The 11,104-nt window shown below is 45.4% G+C and overlaps 1 protein-coding gene across 1 annotated transcript in view; it reads right to left on the minus strand.

Moving 5' to 3' along the window:
• tbc1d2 (TBC1 domain family, member 2) overlaps positions 1 to 10,319 on the minus strand; it is a 12,550-nt gene extending 2,231 nt beyond the window's left edge. Inside the window, exons 1-14 of the mRNA XM_087169709.1 lie at positions 10,037 to 10,319; positions 7,679 to 8,630; positions 7,442 to 7,547; positions 5,683 to 5,803; positions 4,568 to 4,680; positions 3,757 to 4,013; positions 3,134 to 3,403; positions 2,885 to 3,013; positions 2,586 to 2,696; positions 2,275 to 2,447; positions 1,387 to 1,498; positions 1,072 to 1,272; positions 736 to 938; positions 339 to 601 (exon numbers count right to left, since the gene is read on the minus strand). Coding sequence (XP_087025835.1) covers positions 339 to 601; positions 736 to 938; positions 1,072 to 1,272; positions 1,387 to 1,498; positions 2,275 to 2,447; positions 2,586 to 2,696; positions 2,885 to 3,013; positions 3,134 to 3,403; positions 3,757 to 4,013; positions 4,568 to 4,680; positions 5,683 to 5,803; positions 7,442 to 7,547; positions 7,679 to 8,626 — 3,007 coding nt within the window. The 5' untranslated portion in view covers positions 8,627 to 8,630; positions 10,037 to 10,319. The remainder of the gene's footprint in view (positions 1 to 338; positions 602 to 735; positions 939 to 1,071; positions 1,273 to 1,386; positions 1,499 to 2,274; positions 2,448 to 2,585; positions 2,697 to 2,884; positions 3,014 to 3,133; positions 3,404 to 3,756; positions 4,014 to 4,567; positions 4,681 to 5,682; positions 5,804 to 7,441; positions 7,548 to 7,678; positions 8,631 to 10,036) is intronic.
• Positions 10,320 to 11,104: the final 785 nt, after the last annotated feature.

An 11,104-nucleotide genomic window follows, 5' to 3' on the forward strand; every position in this document is an offset into this window, starting at 1 on the left:
AACTAACTAACTAACTAACTAACTAACTAACTAACTAACTAACTAACTAACTAACTAACTAACTAACTAACCTATAACAAAAATAAATAAATCTACAAACTAAACTATACCTAATTAATATAACTAACCTATAACTAACTGAACTATAACTAACTAATTAACCTATATATAATTGAACTATAACTAACTGACAAACCTATGACTAACTTAACTATAACTAACTAATAAACCTATATCTAAATGAACTATAACTAACTAACCTATGACTAACTAGTCTATAACTAACTAACTAACTAACTAACTAACTCACTAACTCACTAACTCACTAACTCACTAGCTTGCTTTAAAATACATTTTAACTCCATGACGACAGATGTTTTTATCAGCATCGTGAGAATTCTCAATGTATTGTTTCATGTGGTCACCTGACTGAAGGCACAGGTGAACAGAGGACAGGTGAGCAGGTGAGTGTTTCCTGACCTGAGAGGCCACCAGGTTCTTGGTGTAGTAGTCCTGAGGCATGATGGCTTCAACCACGGCCACCAGACAATAGAAGGCGTCTTCTTCACTCTGGAGGACCAGCAGAGCAATGGCCGCCAACCTGAGAGACACATCACATGATACATCACATGATCACAAGACAGAGAGTCCGCAGCAGAGTCCATCTCCTCCAGATGTTCTCCAGTCCAGTTTAAACATCTGGAAGGGTCTGCACCTGTGTGAACGTGTGTTTACCTGTTGAGTCCCTGGCAGTAGCCGATGGCAGGGTTGTGCCAGGAGAAGGCCAATAGGATGCGGCGGAGCTGCTGGAGGGCGGGGCTGGAGGGTGAGGAGAAGTGCTGATTGGTTGTCAGGGTGCGGTGCAGGTCCAGCTGGATCTGCCTGGAGGCCGGATGAGGAGACGTGTGACTCTTTTCACACAGCTGGAAACACAACAGCTGTTAACAACATGTTCCTCTCAGTTCTTCAGGAACCTGGAGATCTTAAAGAACCTACATCCAGATGTGACACATTACACTGTGGACAGGTGTGGACAGGTGTGGACAGGTGTGACTGGAAGCATACTTCTACCTGTTGGTAGTGCTGTGGGTGGCGGTCTCTGATGGTCCTGGTTCTGGCTCGGACCATCCAGCGCCACATTCTCTGCCGGTACTCCTGAGGAACGCCGCCACGCAGCAGACCTTTGAGCTCCGGGGAGGGACAGAGGTTGTCGTCTGACCTGCCGGCGAGGTACTGAGCCCAGCGACTCAGCAGGGGGCGCTCTACCCCGTCCTGCAGGAGACACCAGAGACGGACTGTGAGTGGGTTTTACTTCTGCTGGTTCTGCCTAATTAGTCAACTCCCAGACCCGAGTGTACATGACACGAGTCCAGACTCGGGCCAGACCTGGTGCAGCAGGTTGTGTGAGCGGATCTCCAGAGCCTGGATCTTTGCCAGCAGCTTCATGTCCTCCACCTCGTAGTCCGGGACGATCTTAAAGCCGTACTCGTCGTGATCCCTGAGGACACAACACACACAGCTACATGAAGAATATACAGGGTGTGTTGTAGGTGTGAGCTGGTGAACCTGGGACTGAGATCTTCACTCCATCATGTGGAGACAGCGTGCGGTGTTGGTGCTCAGTAAACACAGGTGTTATCACCTGTATAACTCATGGATGGTGACTGCAGGTGTGGGGATTGTTCTGTGGTTTGTTTTTTGGAGACAAGTAGTCAAACGTGTTAGAGTTATAAACCAGAGTCTCCTGAGCTGTTTACCAGGAGACAGGTCAATCAATAAATCAATCAATAAATAAATAATAACTCCAACATATCCTCACAAACATGTGGAGCTGCTCTGAGCTTCGGGGACTGATCTCCATCTGTCTGTGCTGGTTTAATGTAATGAGGGACGTTTACTCTGTTGAATCTTAAATCAAAACAAACTGAACAGTTGAAATAATCGTCCTTCCTTTATGTTGTGTGTCTGTGGAGGTTTATTTTCACTCTGTGCTCCTTGGTTTCCATTTGTACGGTGGCCCTGAAGCTCAACACACTGCAGCTGAAGAAAACACACACACATGAGCTGCAGATACTCACAACACAACAGGAAGTGTTTCCAGGGGACAATAAAAAGTGATGAGGGGGTATTATTATACAGTGTAACTAACAAGTGCATCCCAGCAGGTTCATCACCTTTTAGTGTCCCCTGGAAACACTTCCTGTTGTGCAGCTCATGTATTGTCAAACTGATGAAGATGTTTTCTGAGTGATGATGATGATGATGAGTTCATACCAGGCCGTGCTGAGTTTGATGATGCTTTTGAACTCTCCTTTCAGGGCGTCCTCGATCATCTTCTGGACGGCCCCACGCTGGACCGGATCCAGAGATTTGGTCTCCTGCAGCTTGCGCAGGACGCCCAGGTAACGGCTCTCCACCTGACAGTTACTGGCCTCCAGGTAGGCACACTGCAGCCAATTAGAGGGCAGGAAACAGAGGGTCAAACTCCAAACTACAGAAAACACCACAGAAGAAGAAAAACACCAGGAGGACATTCACAGCGATGGAACTGGGTCCCTGGGTCCCAGTGTCCCCAGTTGACCCACCTTCACCATCAGACTCTTCTCCTGCTCGGAGCTGTTCCTCCACAGTTTAGTCAGCTGGTAGATCTCAGAGTTCAAGAACTTGTTCTGGGTCTTATACGCCTCAATGTCGTCCTGAAGGAGAGGACACACAGTTTAACATCTGATCCAGATTACTGTCGACCCTCACAGATACTGGACTACAGATTACTGTCGACCCTCACAGATACTGGACTACAGATTACTGTCGACCCTGACTCTGTAGACAGTACTCTTGTGTGTACCCATATGGTTCATGTGGTTTAAAGAGTTTCACTTTTCACCTTCAGGTTCTCGATTTCCTGCTCAAGCGGTCTGAAGGTCTGAGAGTCCAGATCGCCACCAGAGGATGATTCGAGGCTCCGTGGGTCGAACAGACAGGCGGTCACCTGATCAGACAGCTTGATGATCACCTGACAGCAAACAAGTGTCACGTCAGTCATACAGGAACCAGGAGGAGCATGACCACGACTAAAACACACGACCATGAAACTATGGATCTGTTTTAGGGCGCTCCTCAGGTGTGACCTCACCTCCTGCTTGGCGTCGTTCTTCTCCATCAGCATCCTGATGTTCTCCTGCAGCTCGGCCAGCTGTACGTCTCTCTGAGCCAGACTCCTCCTCATGACCTCGGCCTCGGCCTTCGCCTCCTCCAGCCGGCCGCGCAGGTCGGCCGCCTGCCGCTCGCGGTGTCGCAGCAGCTCCAGACGCTCCTGCTCGCCCTTCTCCGCCAAAAACTCTGCACATGTCCGTTTCTCCAGCTGAGCCGCCTCCAAGGCTTTGTGGAGGATCCACACCAGCTCCTGGACAGTTCCGTCACAGTATCAGTGTTATCATTATCATCATTAGTATTGATAATGTGGAGAAACACACTATTGGCAGACTTATTGATAATCGAAAAAGTGTGTCTGTTAACTGTTGAGAAAAAGCGTTTTGCTGTTACGTCATCGAGGCTCCATGACTGTAGTTTACTTATGTGATCATACTGACATTTGTGGAATTGACTTGAGACTGTAATAAAAGTCAGGACGGAAAAACACGACCGGCAGCTGTGAACTTTACAAAACAGGACAAAACAAACTACAGTGTGTGTTGATGACATTTTCATCAGTAATCAATAAACTGTCAATTATCGGATCACTGAGTGACTGATCACCTTTTGAGCTTTGACTTCCTCCATCAGCATATGTTTCTCCTGCTGGAGGCGGGATGACCGGTCTGAGGACGAGGACGTGTCTCGTTGGAGGGCGGGCAGGGTGGAGGAGCTGCGGCTCTTCGCCTTCCTGCTCCGGCTGTCAAACAGGGATGGGGACTTCCTCTCCTCCGCCGGGAACACCTGACCCGCTGGATCAGCTGATGGGAGGGGAGTGGACGGTGTCGGAGGGTCAGCAGGATTCCTGGGGGCAGGAGGGACTGACATGGGAAGGGGGGGTTGAACTATGAGTGTATGGTAACATTAACGTCAGGTAAATCAGTGAAACACAACATCATAATCACCTGAGAAGTGACATTAACCCAAGTTAAAGATCAACAAGTCCCAGGTCAAGATCAATAAGTCCTGATGTGATGAGACTTGTTTGAATCAAGACTACCTTACTTCAGTACATTTACAGAAATAATGAATTATTTGCATTATTTTCACATAAACTTAATAACATTCAACATCAAACTGATCATGTTTGTCTTGGTTTGTTATATCAGTGACACTGTTACAGTCATTTGCAGTACTGTAGTTTCTACTGTAGTCAGGAGCAGTACTGTGGTTTGTACTGTAGTCAGGAGCAGTACTGTGGTTTGTACTGTAGTCAGGAGCAGTATTGTGGTTTCTACTGTAGTCAGGAGCAGTACTGTGGTTTCTACTGTAGTCAGGAGCAGTATTGTGGTTTCTACTGTAGTCAGGAGCAGTACTGTGGTTTCTACTGTAGTCAGGAGCAGTACTGTAGTCATTACTGTAGTACAGTACGTACTGGTAGCGCTGGTGTCTGCAGAGCTTGGGTGAATCCACGATGGAGCTTCTACTCGAAACACGCTCTGACTCCACTCCTGAGACGACCTCTTCCGAAGACTGTGGACAGAGTTTCTGTACACAGAAGAAATAAATGATATTTTTATAATCACCAACAACATGACGAACCGAGGATCATGGGAAACACAGTCGTACTTTGTTCCTCGTCATAATGATGGAAGCGTCACCATCAAACTCTACTGACACCGCTCAGATATTTTAAAGTCTCATTGACATGAACAGAAGAAGACATGTTCTATCTCATTTGTCCCGACCACCAGAGATGGTATGTAGTAACTGGATAAGCATCGTGCGTATTCAATTCAATTTTATTTGTATAGCGCCAAATTACAACAACAAAGCGGCAGAAAGCTGCAAATACTGTGACATACTACAACAACGTCACATGTGACCTGGGTGTCGCAAGCAACCTGATAAAAGCAGCAGCAGTCGTCTCCTTTTGATCTTCTCGTCTAGACTAGCAGGTCATGTATGTTGTTAGCGTTAGCGTCGGTGCTTGACCGCCTCTGCCAGCTGCCGTATAACAGGTTGGGGCAACGTTTTGTCCCCCAGACGCTGCGCAGTCTGAGCTCTTCTCCACCAGGAGTTTAACTGAAACTCAGACCACAAAGTGTTAGAGTTTCCAGGTAAGCAGCCACTTTGATTTTCCTGGCAGGTGTACCTTGCTGCCATTTAATGCCCCCGCTCCTTGCCCTATATTGTGTGCTTGTGGTTTCCATCTTGACCGACCAGTCTCACTGAGGTGTTTTCACCTTGTTACGACGACTGTGTTGACCGGTTTTTCGTTCACAGACTGAGAAACTGAAGTGTGATGAACCTTTGTCTCTGACAGGGGACACATTGGCCCCTGGGTTTGTCCAGAATAAGGCCCCTGCCCTCTCTGCTGCTGCTGTCTCTGCCGTTTCAGAGCGGCCACTCCAGACCTGTGATGAGTGATCGCCTAGCTACTTCCCCTTTAACTTGAATGGGAAAGCGGTGTGAGAAGTTTGGAGCCCATTATATATCTATAATGTTTAACTCTTTAAGCTCCACAGATCAGCAGCTGAGGTCACTCACTGGAGCTCGATGAGCGGATGTTTGATTGACATGTTAGCAAGCGGCGTTCGTTGTGATGGTACATTGGCCGCCTCCTCCCCCACCAGACCCAGAGGGCTCTTCAACACCGGCAGGAAGTCGTCTGCAGAAACAGGAAACAGAATTCAGTTTTTAAATGTCTTCAGTCTGACACCTGGATATAAACCATCCGCACGAAACCTTCACCAACACAGACATCTGACAGGATTTCCCTGTTTGTAACATTTATTATTTCATTTTATATCATTATATTATTATTTATAGATCATTTACTACTACTTATGTTGTATTATTTATATTACTTGTATTTATAATTCTTTTTTTTACAATTTAATTTTCATATTTTTTATGTTTTTAAATTTTTTATATTATTTTCATTGTACTATTTTTTATTTAATTAATTTCTTTTACAATTACAATTTATTATTTTTTCCATTTTACTTATTTTTTATATTTGATATAATATAATATTTTTGTTTTACTATTTATTTTTTATATTTTATATATTTTTATATTGTTTTAATATATTTTAAAAAATATTTTCATATTGCTTTTTTTTTTTATATATTATTTCTAATGAATCCATGATGTGTCCTGCAGCTGCTGTCCTGATTTAATTATTATGGAAGTGACTCATGAATCTGAAGACACATGGCTGTTTTTAACTGTTTTTGATGTTTGTTACTGGGTGGGTTACTCTTTGGTTGAGGTGATGGTCTCTGAAGCCAAACAACAGGAAATGATCGTCAGCTCCACAGAGCAACATCAGAGTGTTTGGCACACATCACAACCAGTTTCCTGCCGCCCACCAGTCCAAAGGTTCCTCTGGTTCTCTGGACCAGCAGCAGAAACAGCTGACCTGTCTTCTGCCGCCAGTTTAACCAGTCAGTCTGAACAGTGACACCAGTTTAACACCACATCAGAGAGGTTGACACCTGTAGACTGAGCTAGTTTTGGAGAGAGAGACAGGTGGAGGACAGGTAGAGACAGGTGGTATGTCCCATTAAAGGGGATTAAAAGGATTCTGAATGAAGCTGTGCAGCCTCTGTTTCCTCTGATGGAGGAGGTGTAGGTCACACTGAATCATATCAACATGTCTGTGGTCTGGTCTGACTCAGTGATGAGTCACAGGAGGAGGTTCCCAGCTTCTGACACTTGTCCTGTTGGGAAAGTGTCCCTGAGATACTGTCAGTCAGAGGAGGGGACAGAAATCCTCCCTAAAGAAACATGATATGATCCCATTAAAGCAGAAGGTGAGAAAGAAAAAGACCTCCGGAGCAGCTGATCGTCCTCTGTCCTATCAGACGCCTCGAGGCAATCAGCGATTCTCAGTTAACATTTTTCACTGTTTTTGACAGAGTTTTGAGGAAAAGTGAGTCAGAGTGTGCGGTCTGAGATACTCCCTCGCCTGGAAGAAGGATTTCCCAACTCTCTCTGGAGGGAGTTTCTTACCACAGGACCCGCCCACTTCCTGGGGTTGACTGGGGGAAAAGGTCACGAGGAGGTGACACGACTGGATGAGTCTCAAACAGAATTAAAGACGTCACACAGTTACAGATTAAAACCAGTCAGAGCTGACAGGTGACTGTGACTGAAACATACAGTATATTCAAGTAACCAGTTAAACCATCATCAGACCAGTTAAACCATCATCAGACCAGTTAAACTATCATCAGACCAGTTAAACCATCATCACACCAGTTGTCTGAGACACAGCTGACTGTGATTGGTTGTTTCTCACCTGTGTTGTTGTTTGTTGGGTCTGGACAGGTGGACGTCTGTCTGTGCTGCCAGCGTTTCACCTGCAGCTGCTGCAGCCAATAGAGCATCAGCTCCTGAGTCACAGCCTGTGGGTGGGAGGGGGGGGGTGGGGGGTAACGACAGGTGACCCCTGAGATTAAGTGGTACGGCTAACGGAAGCAAACAGCAACAACTGTCTCAGTGGCTGAGACAGTCCTGGTCTACCTGTCCCCTTTACCTTGAGTATGAAGGTGCGTTCAGGTGTCTTGATGTGGAAGGTGCCGCTCTCGGCCTTCAGGGGGTAGGTGAAGGTGGCGCAGCTCAGCTCCACCCGGCCGAGCGGCGTGACATCCTGCGGCGTCCGGTAGTAGAACAACTGGTTCTTCTTCTCCTCGTAGGTGAACCAGCGCTGCTTCCAGGCCCTCAGGGGCCCCCCCTGCTTCTGCAGGAAGCCACATAGTTTGGGCTCCGGAGGGCAGAGCGGCACCTGGTCACAGAACGCCTCGATGGTCGGGGGCGGAGCCAGGGTCGACGCCTCAGTCGGATGTCCAGTCAAAGACAAAACCTGCGGAGGAGACAGGTGGTTCTGCTGGTCTACAGGAGGACCAGGAGGAGCTGGATCTTGGTCTTTGGACTCCTTCTGGTTTTGTTCATCGAATGATGAACTGAAAGCAGTTAAGTCCTTTGTGGGCTGGGGCCGGGCTTCTTCAGTTCTCGGGTTTGTGAGACAAAGACCGTTCTGGGTTTGGTGTTCCTGAGGGTCACCTGAGTTTTGTTCATGTCTCAGACGACAAGGATCTCCTGGTTTCTTTTGATCTGTACAGAGAGGATCTGGTTTCGGTGAGTCTGGTTCAGTTGGAGAAGGTTGATCTGGTTTCGGTTTGACAACAAGAGGTTCTGGTTCAGCTGGAGAGGGTTTTTGTACCACAGGAGAGTCTTCTGGTCTCTGTTTTTCTGTCGGAGGGTCCTGGTGGTTTGTGTGTTCGGTGATATCCAGCTGGTCTGGTTCCTCTTCAGTCCGTTGGGTCTCTGCAGGACTCTGGTGTTTCTGAGACCCAGGCAGACTGCCTGACTCTGAGCTCTGCTGGTCTTCCTCAGCTGGTCGCAGCATCTCCTCGTTAGCGTGGACAGGAAGTGAGCGAGACGAGGCAGCGGTGGGATTTCCTGCTGAGCCACTTCCATTCATCCTGCTGAAGAAAAAAACAGAGAAGAAGAGGAAGACGACGGAGGGAAAGAAACTTAAACATGTTTGTGATCTTCATTACTTGATTAACTTGATGATAATCAAACGCACCTTTACATTCTTAAAATTCATTCTGATATTTTTCATGTTCAGTTTTTTAAAATGGTTCAAATTGAATATTTCTTCATTTCATTTCATGTCTAATTTGATGAAGCTGAGTCTGAATAAATACTGTGATACTAACACTGGACCATGACACTGAATAAGCAGGATGTTTATTAGTAAAACTTTATTTAAACACTGGTGTTTCACTGCAGTGAAGAGCTTGACTTCCTGTTCTGTCAGGCTGGAAACAAACTGAAGGTTCACAGGAAATTATCTCCACAATAATGAGACATAATGACAGGAAGTGCCTCCGATCCAGGGGAGCGAAACCCTCCACACCCCACCCTGACTCTGACCTGGATCATGAACCCAGTCTGAATCTGCTTTTGCGGGACCAGGTCTCGTGGCAGCAGGTTAAGCAATGTTGTCCAGCTCTTCCTGGGGGACCCCGAGGCGTTCGATCCGGGGTGTTCTGGGTCAGAACACCCCCCCCCCCCCCCCCCCCATGGTTCCTGTCTCTCACATATAACTTACATCTATATATATGCAATAAAAATGTGCTGTTCTTCTTTATCTGACTTAAAACAACCTGTTTTTCGAGAACAAAGAAATGATCAGATAACCACAAGTTCCAGCTCTGATTCAGATCAACACCTCAGTATCAGACCGCTGTGACCTGTACTGTATTGATTATAGATCATAGATTATGGATTATAGATCAGACATGAAAAAACAAACACAAACGTCAGTGTGAGACTGTGATTCTCACCTAGTAAATAAAGTTACAACACTGACAGAACACAGCGTAACACCGGCTGTCTGACAGGAAGTGATGAAATACCTCATTGTTTCAGAAAAGCTGCTTACAGTCAATGAGCCCATTCATATACACACACACACACACACACACACACACACACACACATACTAGAATAGAATAGAATAGAATAGAATACCTGATTAATTTTACCTAACTCACATGTTTATCACAGGATTTTTAGCGGCAGTTTAATATTCTTACATCGTTGTGTTGCTGCTTTTACTGAAGTAAAGGATCTGAGTACTTGTTCCACTGTAGTACAGCAAAGTATTTATACATTGTTTATGAAGTTTTTATAAATACTCGGTACAGTACTCTGTTTAGTACTCGTGACAGATAAATGTAATGCAGTAGAAGTATACAGAAGTTAAATACTTAATAAGTATGTTGTTAAATACAAATAATTACTTCAGTACAGTACTGGACTAAATGTACTGAGATAGTCTCAGCATGTCCTAACCTGTGCAGAAACACACCTGAGCGCTTACCTGAAGGGGCGTGGCGTGAACAACACCTGGATCCTGTTTGTTTGGCAGCTGCAGCAGAGCAGCTTTTCTCAGCTTAGAGCCACAGTTTTCCTCTTCTTCTTTTCTTCTTGTTGTTTTCGGTTTCTTGTTGTCTTCTCCTTCTTCTTCTCCTTCTTCTTGTTGATTTTGTTTTCTTCTTCTTCTCTGGTTTCTCCAGTTTGTGTCTCTTTTTCTCCTGTTCTCTCCTCTCCTCTTCCTGAATCCTCCCTCCAGCCGCTCACACTTAGTGCTCAACAAGTCACCACAACACCGCAATACCACATACGACTTCCCCTTTTTTTATTTCAAAATAAGAGCTGCTTTTAAAAAGTAACTTTTCAAAATAAAGTGATTTCTTCATTTCAGCTTCTCAGATTTCTTTAATGTATGAACACTGATGTACGGGAGCCGTGTGGTTCCGTTTCTTTGAATCCTCGCAGTAAATACATTTACATGTTGCGTTCACTTCCATATTTTAGAATTGTAAATGTGAAACACAGACTCTGTTCATTCACAGATTCACAGTGAGAAACAGACAGTAGTTTTCACAGTTTCTGTGATGTCGTAAAAACACTGATTGTTGTAGTTGGTTTCTCAGAGCAGAGAAATCAAAGCCTGCCCCCTGCTGGTTCCCTGTGGGAACACATGGAGAACCTAAGTGTTTGGTTTGAGGAACTTCACAAAACAAAACTTGTGCAGACTTGTTTTTGTAAGAAATATTTTATCTTTCAAAGACACAGAGACGGTTTTACTCTCCTTTACCTGCCTCAACCACAGATCTATTGAACTGGCTTAGCCTCTAACCCTAACCTTAATCCTAACCCATGCGTCTTCTAATCATCAACGCTGATTAATACAAATAATACAATTAATAATGATAATACAAACGTGAACTGTATGAGAATTATACTTCATTCACTGTTTCTTTAAATTAAAAAAACAAACAAACAGTCGGAACCTTTACTTCTAACTCCCTCAGTTCCCCTCCGGACTCTCATATAGGTTGTACCGCACTAAAGTCGGCTTGTATTTGATCCCCCCCCCCCCCCC

The sequence above is a fragment of the Seriola lalandi genome, unplaced genomic scaffold (genome assembly GCF_002814215.2).
Source record: "Seriola lalandi dorsalis isolate HSWRI2012SDOR001 ecotype SW California unplaced genomic scaffold, Sedor1 jcf7180002054907, whole genome shotgun sequence".
In the NCBI taxonomy this organism is placed as follows: Eukaryota; Metazoa; Chordata; class Actinopteri; order Carangiformes; family Carangidae; genus Seriola; species Seriola lalandi.